The sequence below is a fragment of the Phoxinus phoxinus genome (genome assembly GCF_949152265.1).
Source record: "Phoxinus phoxinus genome assembly, chromosome: 1".
Classification (NCBI taxonomy): domain Eukaryota; kingdom Metazoa; phylum Chordata; class Actinopteri; order Cypriniformes; family Leuciscidae; genus Phoxinus; species Phoxinus phoxinus.
Genome location: NC_136876.1, coordinates 11,350,949 through 11,373,842, shown reverse-complemented (window position 1 = coordinate 11,373,842; position 22,894 = coordinate 11,350,949). Strand labels below are relative to the sequence as shown.

At 38.2% G+C, this 22,894-nt stretch overlaps 3 protein-coding genes across 4 annotated transcripts in view; 2 read left to right on the top strand and 1 right to left on the bottom strand.

The window, feature by feature from the left end:
- The window catches only part of LOC307000842 (CCN family member 1), a 249,198-nt gene that overhangs the window by 144,581 nt on the left and 81,723 nt on the right, over positions 1-22,894 (bottom strand). The gene's annotated exons all lie outside the window — the stretch shown is intronic.
- Positions 816-9,099, top strand: txn2 (thioredoxin 2). Its single transcript, XM_079626110.1, has 4 exons — positions 816-936; positions 3,386-3,633; positions 6,752-6,875; positions 8,494-9,099. The coding sequence occupies exons 2-4, from the start codon at positions 3,386-3,388 to the stop codon at positions 8,608-8,610; spliced, it is 489 nt and encodes a 162-aa protein (XP_079482236.1). The 5' UTR covers positions 816-936; the 3' UTR covers positions 8,611-9,099.
- The window catches only part of myh9b (myosin, heavy chain 9b, non-muscle), a 60,393-nt gene continuing 55,754 nt past the window's right edge, over positions 18,256-22,894 (top strand). For both annotated transcript variants that reach the window (XM_079632465.1, XM_079632464.1), the window contains exon 1: positions 18,256-18,471. The gene's annotated coding sequence lies outside the window, so the exon portion shown is untranslated. The remainder of the gene's footprint in view (positions 18,472-22,894) is intronic.

Below are 22,894 nucleotides of genomic sequence, written 5' to 3'. Positions count from 1 at the left end.
ATTAGAATGTATTTTAATTATTCTACTAGTGCTTAATTTAGGCATATTCATAGTTACCAGATAAGTCATATTTTTAATATTGTTAGTTTGACAAAGAAAGAGGAATTTGTCCAAAATTATATGTATTTTTTAAAATATGACCAAAGTACATAAAAGTGCCCGTAGTCTAAGAATCACCCATAGAGAGAGAGAGAGAGAGAGAGAGAGAGAGAGAGAGAGAGAGAGAGAGAGAGAGAGAGAGAGAGAGAGAGAGATTAAAAAATATACTACAGGGCACACTGAAATGAAATCCCATGCAAATAAATCTGAATGTCCAATAGAATTCTAAGAATCCATTAAGGTCCTACCTATACGAATCCAATGAGATCCAATAGAAAATTTAATTGAGAAAATTATTTTTTTTGACAAGGGTGACAACAATGTTTAATCATAAAAAATAAAAATACGAATTTAGCTACTAACCTGCAATTTTCACTGGTTTGAAAACACGCTGGATATTAACTGATATGGTAACATATCTTCGCATAAACTCCTGCGACCCAACAGCTAGTAATGTCAGGACACAGTCACATTGCCTTGCTGAGCGCGGGCATTTCACTCACGTTGGAAACGTCGGTCAATGTAACAATGCATAGGCCGTAGCCTACTATTTGAATTCATGATTGATTGACTACCAAGTTAAAATCTTAAACGTAATGGTCAAATAAAGTTAACCGCTTAATGGTAATTTAAAATATGCGAAAAATCAACATTACACTCATTAGATTAGAGTTGCAGGTTAATAGCATACACTAGGCCTATATCATACTGTAGTTAGTTAGTCGTGGTTGCTGCAGTTCGTCTCCGCGCCCCAGGGTGTCACTGTGTCGCTTCACTCCTCCACGTGAGCGGAAGTGCGTCAGTGGTCCGTGTGACCAGAGGACTGTAGAGCTCACGGTAAGAGTTTATTTTATGTTTCATAACTATCATAAACACGTAAAACAACATTGAAGCTGAAATAATCCGATTTGGCGCGTTACATACGCGTTCATAAACTCACTAGGTTTGTTTTAAACACACACAGACGTAACAGATCAGAAGCTCAAAGTCACATGGAGGTTAAAAACCACACAGATTTACACAACCGCAGTTAAAACATGACAACAGACAGACGCAAATATACACGCACAGAATGAGCGATGGATATATAGAGGCTCAGTGTCTGTCCGACTGTCAACAGTGTGTCTGAAACTGACAGTCATTCATAATGCTAACATCACATGATCTTACATTGAATAACATGAACTTGCTTCTTATTTCTACATTATATTTGTCTAAAACACGCTAAATTTATATTATGTATGAAGGAAAATGTGTTTAGTGCCTCCATATCTCTCTCTGTGTGTGTGTTGCGCAATTATAATATATTATACAAATATTAGCCTATGATATAACATACACTCTAAAATGTGTTGGCTATATATATACAATACCTGTCAAAAGGTTGGAAATATATTTTTTATGTTTTTGAAAGAAGTCTCTGCTGCTCTCCATGGCTGCATTTATTTGATAAAAAAAGCAAGTAATATTGTAAAGTATTATTACAATTTAAAATAGCTGTTTTTTATGTGAATATATATGTTAAAATGTAATTTATTCCTGTGATCAAAGCTGAATTTTCAGCATCATTGCTCCAGTCTTCAGTGTCACATGATCCTTCAGAAATCATTATAAAGAAACATTTCTGATTATTGTTATCAGAAGCAATTGTGCTTTAATATTTATGCAGAAATGGTGATGCTTTTTTTAGGATTCTTTGATGAATAGAAATTTAAAAAACCCCGCATTTATTTGCATTTACACATTTTTTTAAATTAAATTTAAGTATTTGTAACATTATAAATGTAATCACTATCACTTTTGATCAATATAATCCATCCTTGATTAATACAATTAAAGCTAGGGTCGGTAATGTTGGAGAGCTAGCCAGATTTGAAAGTGGCACCTCTTCTAAGCTCCGCCCCCTCCTGTCAGTGCTCCGTCCAAAGCTACGCCCCCCCCACAAACATGAACGCGCATCCACATTTGGAGTCAGCTGCATGTACCTACCAGTGATGCGCGGGTTGATCCAAAATGAGCGGGTGCCTGCGGTTACCCGCGGTTACGAGTCATCCAAAAATATTTGTAATGATATTTGGGTCGCGGTCGGTCGGGTCGTTTACCTTTGTAATTTATATAGTACTAGACACAATGTTCTATGAAATACACAGGTCTACACTTTATTGTCTGAATGCGCGAGGATGACGCACGAGCTCAGTCTGCAGATGAAAGTGGGAAATCCTTATTTACCTTTTGAATGTTGAGCGTTATTAACTTTTGAATAAAAGCTGACGCGGGACAAAATGCCCGATTTCCCAACGCGTTGAACTGAGCAATGCCATTGTGCCATTTTAATAGGCTACTTTTAAACGCATATAGCTCAGTAATGTCAGTTTTATGTATTTGCTGAGAGGGGGCGGGATTTTTGTTGGGAAAGTCCGGGGAGAGACGCACACTTCGATTAGACTGGATAAACACATGCAGCATCTTAATTGCTAAGAAAATGAAACGAAATAAATGAATAAATCAAGCCTTTATTACAAAACACTAGGCTATATCATACAGCGTTCTGAAAAATGCGCACCCCTAGTTCCTCCGTCTATGGCCCATGACGCGATGAGCATTTACTATAGCTACTTTAAAAAACGCGGGTCGGGTACAATATTTTCTTTCTTTTTTTTTGCGGTCCGAGTTGCGGGCGGGTTAGTTGAAAACGTCGGTCGGGTGCGGGTTGTTTATACATTGACCCGCGCATCACTGCTGTGCACGCAGTAGTGCTCGGGCACAAGACATGAAGGCATCTGATTGGTTCTTTACATTCGCACTGAATGGCAGTGATTGGTCAGAGTTTTTACTGTCCTACAGCTGCTACAGAGGTCAGATTTTTTTCATTCCTTTTTCTGAACACATAATGTATTGACTACTATCAGAATGGAAGGACCATTTCACCCAGTATAAAAAAAAAAATTTCTGAACAGGATTACCTACCCTAGCTTTAATAGTATAGTTAATAGTACGTATTAATTTCTCTCTCTCTTTTAAATTTTACCACAAATGTTTAAATGGTATCAAAATTTCCATAAAAATAAATATGAAGCAGCACAACTGTTTTCAATACTACTACTACTAATAATAATCAGAAATGTTTCTTGAGCAGAAGATCATCATATTATAATGTGACACTGAGGACTGGTGTAGTGATGCTGAAAATTCAGCTTTGATCACAGGAATGAACTATATCCACACAGAAAACAGTTATTGTAAACAATGATATGTTGTATGATATTGATTATGTGTGTGTTGTCAGATGGCGTTCAGGCTCCTGGTGCGGAGAGTGTGTGGAGTGTCTGTGCGAGATCTCCAGCGTCTGCCGGCCAGCGTGTCGCCGTTCTCCTCGTGTCTGATCCCGTCTCCTGCGCTCCTCTCCCGCTCGCTCCTGTCTCTGCCGCTTCTCTCCTCCCGCAGGAGTGTGTCGTTCAGCGTGCAGGACCACGACGACTTCACCGAGAGGGTCATCAACAGCCAGCTGCCCGTCCTCATAGACTTCCACGCACAGTACGTACACACACACACACACACACACACACACACACACACACACACACACTCTCTGATGGAGAGAGAAATCGTCTGATTCAGGGACTGCAGACGTAAACGAGTCTGAGTTATGATGAGTTATGATGAGTTATGATGAGTTATGATGAGTTATGATGAGTTATGAGGAGTGTTGGGATTGATATTAACGCTACACACAGAGAGATCATCTGATTCAGGGACTTCAGACGTAAACGAGTCTGAGTTATGATGAGTTATGATGAGTTATGATGAGTTATGATGAGTGTTGGGATTGATATTAACGCTACACACAGAGAGATCATCTGATTCAGGGACTGCAGACGTAAATGAGTCTGAGTTATGAGGAGTTATGAGGAGTTATGAGGAGTTATGATGAGTGTTGGGATTGATATTAACGCTACACACAGAGAGATCATCTGATTCAGGGACTGCAGACGTAAACGAGTCTGAGTTATGAGGAGTTATGAGGAGTTATGAGGAGTTATGAGGAGTTATGAGGAGTGTGAGGAGTTGTGTGTGAGGAGTTGTGAGGAGGAGTTGTGTGTGAGGAGGAGTTGTGTGTGAGGAGGAGTTGTGTGTGAGGAGGAGTTGTGTGTGAGGAGGAGTTGTGTGTGAGGAGGAGTTGTGTGTGAGGAGGAGTTGTGTGTGAGGAGGAGTTGTGTGTGAGGAGGAGTTGTGTGTGAGGAGGAGTTGTGTGTGAGGAGGAGTTGTGTGTGAGGAGGAGTTGTGTGTGAGGAGGAGTTGTGTGTGAGGAGGAGTTGTGTGTGAGGAGGAGTTGTGTGTGAGGAGGAGTTGTGTGTGAGGAGGAGTTGTGTGTGAGGAGGAGTTGTGTGTGAGGAGGAGTTGTGTGTGAGGAGGAGTTGTGTGTGAGGAGGAGTTGTGTGTGAGGAGGAGTTGTGTGTGAGGAGGAGTTGTGTGTGAGGAGGAGTTGTGTGTGAGGAGGAGTTGTGTGTGAGGAGGAGTTGTGTGTGAGGAGGAGTTGTGTGTGAGGAGGAGTTGTGTGTGAGGAGGAGTTGTGTGTGAGGAGGAGTTGTGTGTGAGGAGGAGTTGTGTGTGAGGAGGAGTTGTGTGTGAGGAGGAGTTGTGTGTGAGGAGGAGTTGTGTGTGAGGAGGAGTTGTGTGTGAGGAGGAGTTGTGTGTGAGGAGGAGTTGTGTGTGAGGAGGAGTTGTGTGTGAGGAGGAGTTGTGTGTGAGGAGGAGTTGTGTGTGAGGAGGAGTTGTGTGTGAGGAGGAGTTGTGTGTGAGGAGGAGTTGTGTGTGAGGAGGAGTTGTGTGTGAGGAGGAGTTGTGTGTGAGGAGGAGTTGTGTGTGAGGAGGAGTTGTGTGTGAGGAGGAGTTGTGTGTGAGGAGGAGTTGTGTGTGAGGAGGAGTTGTGTGTGAGGAGGAGTTGTGTGTGAGGAGGAGTTGTGTGTGAGGAGGAGTTGTGTGTGAGGAGGAGTTGTGTGTGAGGAGGAGTTGTGTGTGAGGAGGAGTTGTGTGTGAGGAGGAGTTGTGTGTGAGGAGGAGTTGTGTGTGAGGAGGAGTTGTGTGTGAGGAGGAGTTGTGTGAGGACTGCAGACATAAAGGAGTCTAAGAGTTGTGAGGAGTTGTGAGGAGTTGTGAGGAGTTGTGATGATATTATAAGTGTTAGGATTGATATTAACGCTGCTTTTGGAAAGGGTTTTTCATAGATGTCTCTGCTAAATATAGTCTGCTGAATGAATATTATTATTATACGGTGGTTTCAGCTGTTAAATTAATATTAGGCAAGGCAAGTTTATTTATATTGCACATTTTATACACAATGGTATTTCAAAATGCTTTACATAGAGAACGAATTAAAATAATCACAATATATGCATAAAAAATAAGAATATCATGCATAAGAAATAAAAATAACAATCGTATTTAACCTAAATCACTAAATATTAATGTTATTAATATTAAAGTAATATTATCAGTTGTTAGTTTCAGTCTGCAAATGTTAATTTATATTACTATGATTAAAGTTATTAATATTAGATCAAATTAATATTATTAAAGAAGTTTCAGTCAGTAGACCATAGTTAATATTAATAATAATATTAATAATATCACTTTTTTAAAAGGTATAATTAATATTATAATAATATAATATTATTAAAGTTACTTATTTAAAAAGATAATTATTAAATGGAAGTTTCAGTCGGTAAACAGTAAGTTTGATTTTGTAAAAAAAAAATCTCAAGAAAGACAAACATGAATTGTGACGAAGGCACAAATATTTAAAAAATGTAATTCAATAATTTAATATTATTTAAAGATATAAATTATAAGTAAAATTAATATTACAAATATAACTTAATGAACTATTATTATTATTAAACAGAATTTTCAGTCAGTAAACAATTATTTATATTTTTCTTATTACCAATTCATATAATTTAAAATAAGTTTTCTATTAAAGCAAACTGCAGTTAGACTAATGATCTACAGTATATTAGTGGTGGAAGAATATTTTTTCAAATGATTTTATTATTAAATTGTTTTTAATTTTTCTATACTAAAATGTTGTCCTGTATTATTTCTAAAATACATTCATATTTTTTTTACAAACAGTGACACTGTAATGTATTAAATATAATTTTTTATGGTTTGTTCAGATTATAAAATGTCATGTGGTGCGACTCACCAAAAACATCATATTTATTATGAAATAATAATTTATGATATTTAAGATTAAACAAATAATTACTTAAAGATAATAGGCTACTTAGAATGTAGTATAGAATGTAGGAAACTGTGAGAAACTTTTGAAACTAATGCGTCACACGTCAAACTGTACGGAAAATATCTTTCTATTTTTTACTGGATGTTTACACCACATGACATCAAATCAAAACTTTTCTTTAAAAGGGCTTAAAGGTTTCTAGAAATGGTGTGTGTGTTCAGATCAGTGTTGATAGTGTGTGTTTGACGCCTCACTGACAGGTTTGTGTTCATCTAGAGATCATGTCAGCTGATCTCAGGTCAGTTTCTGCGTGCCTCACTCTGATGATGGTTCTCGGAGTTGTAAATATGAAGTGTGTGTGGTAGAAAACGTCAGATAATCTGATTGCTGGTGTGTGTGTGTGTTTAGGTGGTGCGGCCCCTGTAAAATCCTCGGCCCTCGGCTGGAGAAGGCCATCGCCAAACAGAAGGGCCGGGTCACCATGGCCAAAGTGGACATCGATGAACACACAGACCTCGCCATCGAGTACGGGGTACGACACGCGGCTATTAACACACAGTAAACACACATTTGATAAAGCTGAGATAAAATAAAATAAAAATACGTTAGAAAAACTTGAAACTGAACTAAATGTTGCCTTGGTGACTAACTGAAATAAGTTTAACCTGAATTTAGTTGTTTTTTCACTTGTTTTATTTATTACGTATTACTTGTTTAATAAAAAAAAGAATAAAAAAATAATATAAATGACAAAAGCACAAAACAATTTACAACAAATGACTAAATTTTTTAAGCTAAAAATAAAAATAAAAGTGAAAAAAAGTATACTCTTAATGTATTAATATTACTGTTTCCAACATTTCACTCCTTAGATTTTTTACTGTTTATTTTATTTCCACTAATTTTTTTTACTGTTTTTTTAATGTTATTTCCAACATTGCACTCCTTCATTTTTTACTGTTTTATGTTTTATTTCCACTCATTCGATTTTTTACTGTTTTATTTTATTTCCACTCTTTCTTTTTTTTACTGTTTTTTGTTATTTCCAACATTACACTCCTTCATTTTTTTTACTGTTTTATATTTTATTTCCACTCATTAGATTTTTTTACTGTTTTATTTTATATTTTTTTTACACTCATTAGATTTTTTACTGTTTTATTTTATTTCCACTCTTTCTTTTTTTACTGTTTTTTGTTATTTCCAACATTACACTCCTTCATTTTTTTTACTGTTTTATATTTTATTTCCACTCATTAGATTTTTTACTGTTTATTTTATTTCCACTCATTAGATTTTTTTTACCGTTTTATTTTATATTTTATTTCCATTCATTTGATTTTTTTTTACTGTTTTTTATGTTATTTCCAACATCACACTCCTTCATTTTTTTACTGTTTTATATTTTATTTCCACTTAATAGATTTTTTACTGTTTATTTTATTTCCACTCATTAGATTTTTTTTACCGTTTTATTTTATTTTTTATTTCCACTCATTAGATTTTTTTTACCGTTTTATTTTATTTTTTATTTCCACTCATTAGATTTTTTCACTGTTTTATTTTATTTCCACTCATTAGGTTTTGTATTTATTTTTATTTTATTTCCATTCATTAGATTTTTTTACCGTTTTATTGTATTCTATTTTATTTCCAACATTACACTCACTAGATTTTTTTTACTGTTTTATTTTATATTTTATTTCCAACACTAACCACACACACACTAGATTTTATTCTATTATATTCCCAAGACTACAGTCTGTTGAATTGCAGTTGTATCGCATATACTGCATATATCATATAAACAGCATATATATATATATATTTTATTTATAAAAAAAAATGTAAGTATTTTATTTCAGCCAGTGCCAAGGCAGTTTAACTCTAGTTCAAGTTCAACTGACTCAAACTTATCCGCAAATACAAAATTTATAAAAACAGACAAATGACAAACCACACAACCAAAATTACTAAAACTTGAATTAAAATAAACATTAAATCAGAAAATCAACCACGGCAGTCAGATGTTTCTGATTCTTGACTCGTACGTCAAACAAAAAAAGGGAAAATAAATGTATCTCAACAGCACACGGGAATTATTCCTCCGATTATTATGGGATGCTGATTGTTCCTGATGTGCTGTATAGGTGTCGGCCGTTCCCACGGTGATCGCCATGCGGGGCGGTGATGTCATCGACCAGTTTGTGGGCATCAAAGACGAAGACCAGCTGGATTCCTTTGTGGAGAAGCTGATTGGACAGTGAAGCTGTCAATCACGCTCATCTAGCCCCGCCCACCTCCCTCTGGAAACACCATTACATCTGATTACAAACACGGACAACTGCTGCAACCTGGACCGTCTTCGCTTCACCATCTCTCCTGCTTTCATTAACTGTGTCTGTGTCATCATGTGCTTTTTAGAGGGCAGTGCTTTAACCGTGTTTACCGCGGTACAAGTGTAGTAAAGTGTTGTCGGAGAGCTGATCGCCTCATCCGGGCCACACGAGGGCGAGCTTCCAGCGCTTCACACCTGAATGCCTACTAATGTGAAAGTGTGTGATGATTACAGACGTGTGTGTGTGTGTGTTCGTCTCCGTTTGCTTTTCTTTTTTTCTTTTTTTGGATATGACTGTGAATTTTGTGCAGAATGCAAGGGATTGATGATGGTTTTGTTTAGATTTTAACTCAAATAAACTGTAATATAACCAACTAGTCAAGTGAAATTATGAATAAAGCAACTGTACAATATTTAACTCGGACTGATGGCTGGTGTTGATTTTATATAACTAAATTGTCAAAATAAAATTTAAATAGAATAGATGATTTAGTATTTTTACATTAATGACACTTTTAACATGTATATTAATACGAATCATATCAGAAGTAATTTATACATTCTGTAAAACGTTAATATTTGACATTTTGTGCTATAATAATTACTAAATTAGCAAATATTTCTAATAATTTCCTATAAAACACATTAGCACACATGCTAAACTAAACTTACATCTAAATATGTTATTGTTTAAAATTAAATTCACATTGTTCTGAAGGTGGCATCTTCCCGTGTGTGTGTGTGTGTGTGTGTGTGTGTGTGTGTTTACGGTCTGTGTTTGTGTAGCGTGTGTGAATCTCTCCAGAGAGGCCGGTCTTGTTTTAGTTCAGCCCGAGGCTCTTTTTAGCTGAAGGATTCATAACCTAAATAACTGTGGCCTGTGGGAATACTTCATATACCTGTCTGTCATCTATAGCAAAATACCATTTTTCTCTAATAGCAGAGAAGTGATGATGCAATTCAACAGGTGTGTTTAAACTCATGTAATACATCGCAGCAATCTGGTGCTATCTCCCGTGGCCATTCCCAATATGGACACATTTGAAAGTCTTGTTTTTAATTGTAAACATCCGTTTTCTGCAACAATAGGTCTTATTTATCGCCCGCCTAAACCACATTCAACATTCATTTCTGACATACACAGTTTTCTTATTTCCCTTTATACAATATACTCCAACATTTTAGTTATTGGTGACTTTAATGTACATATGGACTCCCAGATCTGCCGACTGGCATCTGACTTCAAATACACATTAGACTGTATTAATCTCCATCAGCTTGTTGATGTCCCAACACATACTAAAGGCCATATACTGGATTTAGTGATTACTGACTCTCGTACAGTTACTGGCCTTGAGGTGTATGATGTTGGTGTCTCTGACCATCTGGCAACATTATTCAAAATTCCACTGTCATTTTCTTTTCATAAACCAAAACGTCAGATGACTTTCCGAAATATTAAAAATATCGACTTCATCTCTTTTAGTCAGGATTTACATCTTCTCTCCCCTTCCCCAGATTTGTCAATGGATGAACTTGTGAATTTTTACAACACCAGCTTTAGCTCCATTCCGGACAGTCATGCCCCAGTTAAAAGCCGGACTGTCACTTTCTCTAGGTCCGCACCCTGGTTCACAGGAGAACTTCGAGAGATGAAGCAGTCTGGTCGTGTCCTGGAGCGCGCCTATAAAAAATCTGGCTTGATGGTGCATAAATTGGCCTACCGAGAGCATCGAAGGGCCTATGCTAGTGCTCTCTCAAAGGCTAGGTCACAGCATTATTCCATGCTGATTAACAACAATGCAGGTGACTCCAAAAAATTGTTCTCCACAATTCACCACATTCTCATACCACAGACTCCATCATTTTTCAGCCATACCGACTCAAATTGCAATACATTTATGAACTTTTTCACTTCCAGAATAGACTGTATCCGCTCAGCTCTCTCTCCTCTCACATGTTCCACTCCTGACACCCCTACAGTACTGATCACGCAAAAACTGTCACATTTTTCGTCTACAACACAGCAGAAGGTCAAGAATATTATCCTTAAATCTAAATCATCCAAATCATCAAACTGATAAATCTTTCACTGCAAACAGGAAATGTTCCAACAGCTCTAAAAACAGCTATTATTAAAGCTACACTGTGTAACTTTTTTTAGTTTATTCTTAGCTAAAAACACTTAGTTCTTTCAAAAAATATATGTGCTCATTAATGTATATTTACTTCGTTCAAGTAATAAAGTATTCTCGTGAGTGTATAATATGCCATTGAAAATACATACGGGTGAGGGGTTCGAATGTCGTTCGCCATGTTGCCCCTCCATCTTGAAAGTACATTAGCCAAAGAGGGACATACCCGTTAATTCAAGCTTCGCCTTTCGCGTCTCCGCAATTCACTGACACCGGCCCTGTTTTTATTTCTTCCTTTCCCCCGAACCTCTCCCTCTCCCTCGCACCTCCGTCACATCAACTGATCTCTGCTCACGGAGAAAATGATATAGCCTACAATGTAAACGTTGCCTTACGCTAGTGATGTCGTACAATATACAGAATAAGGCTGATAAAAGTTACTTTACTAAGATTAGCTTGCATTCGTCTGGGAACCTGATAGCTGATGTTAAAAAAATAACGAAAACATAAAACTATTATTAATTTTACATAGATGTCATAACCTATATGTTAACTGACAAATTAAATTACTGCAAATTATAATAGTTTTCTAAAGTAACCTCATCACTTGAAGGAACACTCATGGACGAGGTCGAACTGGAAGCCATGTTAATCTTGGACTAGATTGGCCACCGTAGGAGTTAAAACGAAATCGGAATTGAGAGGAACAGAAACTAATATTCACTGGATGGTCATATCCCTTTTCACCGCTAGATTGGGGTAAAAATCACACAGTGTAGCTTTAAACCTCTTCTTAAAAAACCCACCCTAGATCCAGACCCATCTCTAACCTCTCATTCATCTCAAAAGTGCTAGAAAAAGTGGTTTCCTCCCAGCTTCATACCCATCTCAGTTCCAAAGGTTTGTGCGATAAATATTGATCTGGTTTTCGCTCTCAATACAGCACAGAGACAGCCCTCCTCAGAGTGACTAGTGACCTCCTTATGGCCTCTGACTCTGGTTCCACTTCTCTGCTTATCCTCCTAGACCTCTCTGCTGCGTTTGATACTGTTGATCATCGTATCCTCCTTCACAGACGTCAGCACTATATTGGTCTCTCCGACACTTCCCTAAAATGGTTTCGCTCCTATCTTACAGACAGGACTGAGTGTGTAGCCTTGGGGGGAGGCAAAATCCTCACCTCACATTGTTACCTGTGGGGTCCCCCAGGGCTCCGTACTCGGTCCAACCCTTTTTACTATTTACACGCTTCCCCTTGGTCGTGTCGTCACTACCATTCACTACCATTGCTATGCTGACGACACACAACTTTATCTTCATATCACTCCCTCCGGCTCCCCCTCTGCCATCATTTCCCGCCTCACCTCCTGCCTGGAGGAGATCGGGGCGTGGATGAATCTAAATTTTCTGCAGCTGAATGGCTCTAAAACAGAAGCCATCCAAATCAGAACGCCTCACCAACTACGTTCGTCTCCTATCACACTTGTTTAATTTCTTGGCAATACTATTACCCTCTCTCCCTCCGTTACTAACCTTGGGGTCAAGTTTGACCCATACCTTTCTTTTGACAATCATGTCACCTCACTTTTGTAAAACCTCGTTTTTTCACCTCCGTAACATTTCCAAACTGCGTTCCTCTCTTTCCTTTTCAGCTGCAGAGAAGCTCGTCCATGCCTTTGTCTCCTCCAGGCTGGATTACTGTAACGCACTCCTGTGGGGAATCCCTGGCAGGAGCCTCCAAAAGCTCCAGTTTGTGCAGAATAGTGCTGCCAGGGTCCTAATGAGGGTGCAGAAACATGAGCCCATTACCCCTATCCTAAAATCCCTTCACTGGCTCCCTGTTCACTTCCGCATAGAACATAAGATCCTCTTGCACACCCACTACTGTCTGCACGGTGCGGCCCCCACATACTTCACTGATCTCCTTTCCCTACACACCTCCACCCGGACCAGAGCAGGCAAACGGCACCTCCTGGTTACACCTAGGACACGGCTCAAGACTATGGGCGACAGGGCTTTTAAAGCATCCCCTCCTCGTCTGTGGAATGCCCTTCCAAAACAGTTTAGAGCTCCTAAGACTATGGATGTTTTTAAAAAAGAACTGAAAACCTTTCTTTTTAGAAAAGCGTATTTTTAAGTGTCTGCGTATTTGTTTTTATTTTGTTTTTATTTATTTTTTTGATTCTTGTAGAACTTTGAGATTTGATGTCAAATGTATAGTGCATTATAAATAAAATTCATCATCATAGCGGTCTGTCAGCAGCGGCCGTTACCGTCATCAACAACTTGAGCTTTTTCACGACTCAAACTCCATCCAGACCCAGATTTTGTTTCTCTACGGCTCTTAAAAGTGACTTATATTTCCTGCTAAGGCAGCTCTCTCTCTCTCTCTCTCTCTCTCTCTCTCTCTCTCTCATGACGTCACGGTGTCCGTCTTCCTCGAACATCTGCGGCGAGGTTCTTTAATCTCGCCGCATGACATCATCCAGCAGAACTCCAGCCCACCAATGACAGCCTGCCATTACCTCACCGCACATGACATCATCAGCCACAAGCACTTCCTCTCAAAAGAGACGCGCGTCTCAGTGTTATTTTAGGAGCCTATCATTGAGATACTGTTATAGGTTTTAATTCATATTTTAATTAGTTGCTATAATATATATATTTTATTAGTTTTATAGTTATTTTAGTTAACAATGCTCACGTGTAAAAAAAATAATAATATTATAAATTATTCTAATTCTTCTTCAATAATTCATAAATTCTTGTTTTAATCTTTAGATTTTGAGGTGAAACAATGTAAACATCATTAGGTCTCCATGAGCTTAGAAGAGTCAATCCTCTGATGAACGCTTTTGTGTAGAAAGTGCTGGATAAAGTCTCCGAACTCAGTGTCCTGGATGACTGGGAAGTGATTCATATTTTAATTGCTATAATTAATATGTCTTTACATTTTTATTTTTATTTTAGTTAACGATACTCGCGCCTAAATACTAAAGCCTACAAACAAACAAAAGATCAAACTCAAAACTAGTCTTACATATGCAACTTAATTATTGTTTTTATCTTTTTATTTTGAGGTGAAACAATTGATACAACATTAAGTCTCCATGAGCTGTGCTGATTATACGCTTTTGTGTAGAAAGTGCTGGATAAAGTCTCTGAACTCTTTAGATATCTCCAGTGTCCTCCTGGACTGGTCCTCCACCAGGTGAATGAGCTGCTGACGCGCGTTGTTCGCGTTATGAGACGCGTTGTCCGCAAACAACAAACAAAACACGGCAGAAGTGAAAGAATGACGGAATAGAGAGAGAAATTCAACACCTCCTCCGCTCCGAAACAATAGACCACGCCTCCACCTCTCTCTCTCTCTCTCTCTCTCTCTCTCTCTCTCTCTCTCTCTCTCTCTCTCTCTCTCTCTCTCTCTCTCTCTCTCTCTCTGTGACCATATATGGCAAAAACACAGCGCATGAACAGAATTCCTCCGCGTTCTCGTTTCTTTCACACTCCGTCACTTTTCCCTTTCTCACGTCTAATATTTTTTTCTCTCTCTCAGGCTGTTTGACTTGAAAGTAAAAGTGTGCTTATTCGCGTCGTTCTTGCTATGCTACATACATCAGATGCTAGTGATAACGCGCGTGTGTGTGTTTAGCTGCAAACATTCAACACTCCAGAAAGCTCGTCCCATTTGACATTAATATTATATTTTGGCAAGTAGTACTCAACAACACTTGGACAACTTTACGACAGTTCTTCTCACACTTGTGTCAAGCTGATCAGCCAGTGCACAGGAGAGCGGGCAAATAGGGAACAACAGCCAATGATATAGGATTTATTCCATTGGGTTATTGCCGATAATAAAATATGTGACCAACAAAAATGTATGATTCTTGTTTTTAATTAATTAAAAACGGTAAAATCGATGAATCACAATTAACATAAATCGTATCTAACATACAAGTTTGCGTGTGTGTGTATATATATATAAATATTTTTAAATATTTTTAAATAAATTATATTTATATATAGGCTATATATATATATATATATATATATATATATATAGCCTATATATATATAGCCTATATATAAATACAATTTATTTAAAAATATTTAAATGTAGGCCTATTATGCGTTTAATTAATGTATTTGTTGATTAATATCATAAGATCTTTCTCAATATTGATGACAAAAATATATATAAATGATAAAGTTAGTTAAGCGAAGTGTGTGTATGTGTGTGAGAGAGTGTAAATTTACGGTAAAAAACTGGCAGCTTTAACTGCCAGAAATCTAAAAAATACATTTTAGGTTTTACAGACTTTTTTGTAATTTACAGTAAAAAAACGTATTTCATTATCTGATATAATGTGATGTGTGTGTGTGTGTGTTCTGACACACATATGGCGCTTTTCCACTGCATGGTACGGCTCGGTTCGGCTCGGTACGGTTCGATTCAGCGCGGAACGGTTCGGCTCGCTTTGCTTTTCCACTGTGTGGTACGACTTGACTCGGTACGGCACGGTTCGGTTCGCTTTAGCTCGGTTGCTTTTCCACTGCAGTTAGTACCGCTTCAAAGTGGGTGGGACTGATCGTTATTGTAGGTCCGGTGGTAGCCGTGTGCGGCTAAGAGCTGTGCTACTTCCGCTCCTCAGCAACCAATGAGAGGAACGTCTGCACCTCGTCCACTGACCACGATTCAGCCATTTCTTGTTTGTTTGTTTTTTACTTTTTTTTGTCAAGTAAAAACTCTAAAAACAGGTGTTACTGCGTTGGCTGTTGTCTGGCTATTTAAATCTAGCGGGTTTAGTGTCTCGTGTCGCAAATACAATGACGCTGAAGTGACGATTCTGTCTGACCAATCAGTGACCTGCAGTGTTTTCACGTCACGTTTAGTATCGGTACGGTACGCTTGGAACCTCAACAGAGGTGGTACCATTTAAAGCGAGCCGAACCGAGCCGTACCGTACCATGCAGTGGAAAAGCGCCAAAGCGTGCCGTGCCGTACCGAACCGTACCGTACCATGCAGTGGAAAAGCGCCATTAGTACTATAGTACAGAAACTTTCTGTTAACCAATGGGCAGGTTTTCACTTTAGCATTTTTGCCGTTTTACATATTTTACCGTTAAAATCACGATAATGTTTTACACTGAGTGTGTGTGTGTTTGTGTGTGTGAGAGTGTCTGTGCGAGTGAGTGTGTGTGCAAAACACTAAATTCCTCTAATCTAGTCTGTGTTTACAGTAAATATATTGTTTGCATATGCATTATTTGTAATTTCAACACTCTTTAAATCTGATACACACTCCACCGCACACGCTTCTCTCTTCGCTGTGTGTGATGTGATGATTTCACTGTGAGGGAGGCAGACAAGGGCCAAATTTCACAATAAAGGGAACTTCTCGAATACATTCCCGACGCGAGTGAGTCAACAAGCGTCCGGTCGACCGGTGCTTCCTGCGCTCTGATTGGAGAAGAACGGACGGGAGGACACACACACACACACACACACAGAGAGAGAGATCAGGATGCGTCGGCCTGCTCCCGCTCTTCTGTTGATGCTGCTGCTTTTTAATTATTCTGAGGTTTTCTTTGGAACCGTTTAAGGACAAATACACACACACACACACACACACACACACACAGAGAGAGAGAGAGAAAGGATCATGGGAGCGGCGTACACAGTTCTGACACACAAATAGCTTGCGTTACAACAGACATTAAAACTCATATAGTTTCTCAGAATAAAGAAAGCACAAAGGTTGCAAACATTGCAGACGTTGCATGAATGCATTCACAGGGAAACACACCCAGCGGCCGGGACACACCCAGACCGGGCGACACACACACACACACACACACACACACACACACACACACACACACACACACACACATCTGCAGGAGACAGACAGAGAGAGAGAGAGGTCAGAAGTGACCTTATTTGGTAATCTGTCTCTCTCTCTCTCTCTGTCTGTCTCTCTGCATCTGGTATCGCTCAGCGTGTTTGTGTGTGTGTGTGTGTCTGTGTTTGACTGTGTGTAAGTGTGTGAGTGTAAGTGACTGTGTGTGTGTGTGTGTGTGTGTAAGTGTGTATGTAAGTGTGACTCTGTCTGTGTATGTGTGTGTGTGTGTGTGTGTGTGTGTGTGTGTGTGTGTGTGTGTGTGTGTGTCATACAGACCTTTGACATTGCGTTCGAAATTCCTAGTTGCCCAATCAGAGCAGAGGGAGTCTGGATTGATTTTCCCGAGCGGAGAGAGTTAGTGATGATTCAGAGCGACGAGGCTCTTCCACAAACATTCCTCGCGCGCTGATAAAGACTCCCGGCAGGTCCTGCATCCCTTTCCCTGGACATCATCCCGCATTCCTCAGATACTTCAGTGAAGCGAGACTCTCCAGACTCCCGCGTGCGATCATTCATGCGTGCGTTTTTACACCGCTCTGATTCTTGCAGGACAATCTCTCCTGTAAACACACATTTGCATTCGCTTGTATTCAATTTGTATTCAAAGCAACTTGCATGAGGAATATTTCAACAGATGTGTTGTAGCCTATATTGCAAATGCAATAATGCAAAAATCAATTATAATCATAAATCAATTAGACAATAATATTAAAAACACACAAATACACAAAATATATAATAGAGCAGATAACCGATCAAGGCTTTCGCATTCATTTATTTCTGTACATGTGCACAACTTGTGCAGATATCATTCAGGTTTTACGTGTTTGCATGCTTTTATCTTTTATATTTAATATAACAATAAAATGAATAACATCCTAATAAAACAAATACATATTAAACATATATTATATATTTATGTTAAATGTATATATTTATATATTGATATTATATATATATATATTAAATATAGATTAAGCTATATAGCCTACATATTAAATTGTATTTCAATAAAAAAAAATACATTACAAACCCATAAGATATATATGGATAGACAAAGAGATCTGTGATAAGATAAAAATAAACTTTTAAAATAGTAAAATAAACTATACACACATAAATATTTGAATGGAGCTAGTAAAATAAACGCTTCATATTGTGGAATGCATGTCAACACTGCCACCCATTATTTATTAAAAGAAAGTTTTTGTGAAGAAATTTCCTGATTCCAGACATTCCATTATTTGTGTGTGTGTGTGTGTGTGTGTGTGTGTATGTGTGTGTGTGTAAACACGGTCCGGCGACTTATATGGTCACAAAAGCCCAAAGTCGCGCACATACCTCAGTCATTAAACACACATACGGGCCCCTGCGGCTCCAACTATTTCAAGTTCACCCTCTGACGCGAACTTTGCCGCTTCGTCACGCCCACACGCCGCCTGTGATTGGCCGAAGCCCTCGGGAATGCAGAGAGAGCGGGCTGTGATTGGACGAGGGGCGGTGACGCGCCTCACAGGCCACGCCTCCCACCGGGACCGCACCCCGAATCATTACAGCAGCAGGACGGAGTTCAACTACCGAGTGGAAGAGGGAGGGAAGAGAAAGAAAGGAGGAAAAGAAAAAAGAGAAAACTTGTGCGCAGTTGCTGTGGATTGAAAATTGAAGTTTGGAGCGCAGCGACACGAATCCACACTGAATCCCTGGAGTTTTTGACAACCGTCCTCCCGAACGTCTGCATCTGATTAGCAGGTAACGTTTAATCTTCCTAAACGGTATCCGTTTGCTTCTTGCTTCCGTTCGCACCGGTACGCTCACGGACGCGACCTGATTTCACTGCACTTTCAAACTTCCGAGCGAGAAATCATAACGCCTCATCTTTATTTCTCGCTTATGGGAACTGATAACCTGTGACGCGTCGCGTCAGATCCGATCAGCCTCAATAGACGCGAGGTGAGTTTCAGGAAGTGCTCGTGCTCACCGGCTCGCGCGGGGGCCTTAACGGGGTCTCCGTGCACGCGGAAATGCGTTAACGGGACATAAAACCGTTATTGTGTAAGTTAGTTAGCTTGATGTAACGGTTAACTCATAACTTACCGACGAGAGACGTTTCACTGGCGCTCATTACGTCATCGCTCGCGTTAAACTGGGCCGAGCGGTGCGTTTTCCGTTCCAGCACGAGCTTCAGGACGAAGCTGAATTAACGAATTAATACCGGGGTGGGAACATTAACGTGCAGACGGGAGGTCCTGCACGGTTTGTGACACTTTTTAAGGGGTTCTGGACAAGTGACTGTTACAAATAGGTTACGCGGAGCGTGCGCGCGCTCTCAAACTTCGATGAGGGTATTTGCGTATTTACTGTATTTGCGTGCGCGCGCTCGCTATCTAAAACTGTATAATAATAATCAGTTTCTGCAAGAAACGTACATTAGGACCGTTTATATTATTTTTTATGTTTGTAAAGCGCGCACACGGTCGTCAGTGGGAGCGCGCTGCGCGAGCTCGTGTTGTTTAGGCCGAGTTTGCAGTACAGTGTGTCAACTCTTAAGTTTTAAAAATAAATTGGTTTGTGTTGTACTTTGAGGAAGATTGTATGTAAAATAGTATAACGGACTTTAACTTTATTCATTATAACTTACCATAGATGTACATATTTATGTTGTACACGACGACGACAGGAAAATGAACAGGATGTTCATGAAGAACTGAAGTTAGCCATTGAGTGATTGACAGTTAGTTAACTCGACGACGCCAGCTTTATGTTCTCGGACTGATTTGCTTTTGATTTAGTTGTGGCGTAGTTTAAATCACACAAATCTGCAAATATTAACATAGACTAACCAGTTTCACTTTCTTAGAGGACGTCTGCTGTGTATGTGTGTGTGTGTGTGTGACCTGGTTTCCTGTGAGGGAGTGTGTCTAGGACGCTGTGACCCATTAAAAGCACATGCTGGTCTTATTCTGCATTTTGTTTTTAGTTGTTCTCGTTTGTTAACCCTGACATGTTATGTTTGGGAATACTACTACTACTACTGCACAGTACTAGTGTGTGCATTGCTATGCAAGCCCTGTCAAAGGATCATATTTACTAGCTGAGCGTAAAGCGAGTGGGAAACAGTTTTCCAGTGAGAAAATATGACGGACACAATGGATGCAACTACGGCACATTTGTTGCAATACCCCTTTTTTTTTTTTTTTTTTTTTGCTGTAGAAAAGGTACATCACCATCTTGAAAAGTGTTTTGAGCGCACCTGATGTTGTAATATAATGACTTCCCAGCTTCCCAAGAGGACTTGAACACACCATACGCATGAAATAATGATATACCTGGACATATTTTCCAAAATGTATAGTCTACACAGCCAGAGGCAATAACATTCTTTATGATCTTTATGACTCATCATTTCATCAAACACTCACAGATTAGGACATTTTGAAATACAAATAAGCTTAAAAATGCAAAATATGAAGTAAACTAATAGCTATATCTGCACTGGAATCATTGTAACGTGACAAACTAAAACATTTTCAGTTTTATTGTGTGCTTTCAGTGCGGAATAAAGCAATAAGCAATGTAAAGCCAAGCCATGCATTGCGGTGATTTTACCGTGTGCTGAGGGGGTCTTAGTCCCAATGCAAAGTGCGGTAACATCACGGTAACTTGAGTTAGGCTACTTGTTGCTTTCTTCCACAAAATAAATCGTTGCATTCATTAGTAACACTAATTGTGTTGAACGATTTATTTTATGAAAGAAAGCAACAAGTAACTTGTGTGAATATCTTTCACCGCCATCTTTCTGCATCCTCAGCAGACTCGCGAGTTAAACGACCGTGTTTCCTGAGAGATGTCCCAGCTAACAGGGAGTGTTCTCATAACTTTAGCTAACGTTCCCTCAAAAGTTATGAACTTCTTCCAGTAACATTAATAAAACGTCTGTTCAACGTTATATGGTCTTTAATAATGTTGTCAAAATGTCAGCACAAAAACATCATCTATACATTGTTCATGGAACGTTTTATTTGGAATTTTGTTAGCGACGCACAGATATGAAAACGTTGGCCGATAACCGATAATTCTTTATATTTGAAAGCCGATAACCGATATATTGGCCTATAAACATGAATCCAAATTTGTACGTAATTTTTGAGAGCCTGATTACGTCTCACCATTACAATTATGTCCCAAGCACACAATTATAATGTTCTCATTATAATTTTATGTAGCCTATATGACAGAGCGCTAGCACATGTTGTACTTTACTGTATTTTCCTTTCATATTTCAAGCAATTCAAAACCCTCATGTTGAACAGTGCGCATCTGAAGAGTCTCAAATATGGAAATAATCCATAATTTATCAGCTTTATTATATCAAGACAAATGTTCTTATCAGGCCGATAACGGTAATATTAAAAATTAACAACATAATTGGCGTATACCGATATGGTGCATCCCTAAATTAGTTTTAGAATGTTCAAAAGCAACATTCCAATAATGTTTGCAAAATGGAATGTTCGCATAACGTTCGAATCGCCGAGAAAACAAGCATGTTTAAAACGCTTTGAACGCTCAGAGATCAATTCGAAATGATGTTTTCATAACTAACTGGGAGCGTTACGTTCTTAAAAGGTGTTTTTGTTGGCTTTGCCGGGATCAGTGGAGGGAAAATGGCCGCCGGCGGATAGATGTTGATCCACAGGCACAATAGAGATGAACAGGTGTGGACTTGCAGGATTTTATCGAGCTTCAGGTGTTGTTTACACTGCGTTCAGAGCCCAGTGGCATTGTGGGTAAAGTGTGCGCGTGGCCGCAGGGTGTGATGGAGTGAGGTCATCATGTCCAGGTGCGGTGATGAGTGATGATGATGAACGTCTCGCCTGTATGATGTCATCCACCTGACTCATGTCATTTCCTCTGATCTTATCCTGATTTCCTCGGTTTTCTGTCTGCGTCTGAACTCTGGGAGTTACAGTCCCATTGTTTCTCTCCATAGAGCGGTGTTGTTTTATGGGATTACATCATTTGCAGTGCTTCATGGGAGGCGTAGCTCATTAAAGGGATAGTTGACCTTAAAATGAGCATTTTCACTTTCTTGCTCAGAAGAACACAGGAAGATTTCTAGAAGAATGTCAATTATGTTTAATATTTATGGCTAGCCTATTTATTAAGATTTGTTTTTAGAAATAAGATCATGCCTGTTTCTGTGGTCTTTGCTGATTGTTTTATTAGCTATTACATTAAGTATAATCATATATTTTATATTTATGTGTTAAATGTATTTTATTAGTATTAAATACATATACATTTATTTCTAAATTAATATTAAGTAAATTATTGATAAATTATTGAAAATATTATATATGAATAAATAAATGTAACTATAAATATATTAAAATGAATATAAATAATAATAATATATTAAATTTAATAAAATGTAATTTAAATGTATTTTTTTTAAATAATAAATATTTAATTTTAAAATAAATTAATGGACATTTATTGTTAATAAACAAATGACTTCAGTGGAACATTTCGGAGAATGTCTCTGTGTTTATTATGTTTATCAGTTATGATTATTTTGTAGATCAGGGGATCTGTTTTTGTTTTGTCTTTGCTGATTAGTCTCTTCGGTCTCAGATTTGGACAAAATTGTTAATTATGTTTAATATTATAATAAATGTTATATTTATTATTATTGATTTATATTATGTCTTATAATTTTGTATTATTAAACACTATTAATACATATAATATATGATAAATATTTTATTAAATGAATAAATAATTACAATTAAATGAATAAATATATAATAAATAAATTATATATATTTTTTAATTAAATTAATAAGAAATAATTTTAAATGCATTTAAAATTAAATAATAAAAATAAATAATGAATTGTTATGAACTAAATTGAACACAAAAGACTATATTTAGAGTGTCTCAATGGTTTCTGTCCATGGTTAGGATCGACACGAGGGCGAGTAAATGATGCCAGAATTATAATTTTAGGTGCAATATCATATTCTTGTATCTTGTCTTGTTTTTCAAACTAAATGAATGGGGGAAAGTGTTTCCGTGTTTCCTACGTTTTCCCACCGCTGTCGTTTCCATACAATTCCTCTTCATCCTCCTTTTCCTTTTTTGGTTTGCTTTTCTGTCCTATCGAGCGGCC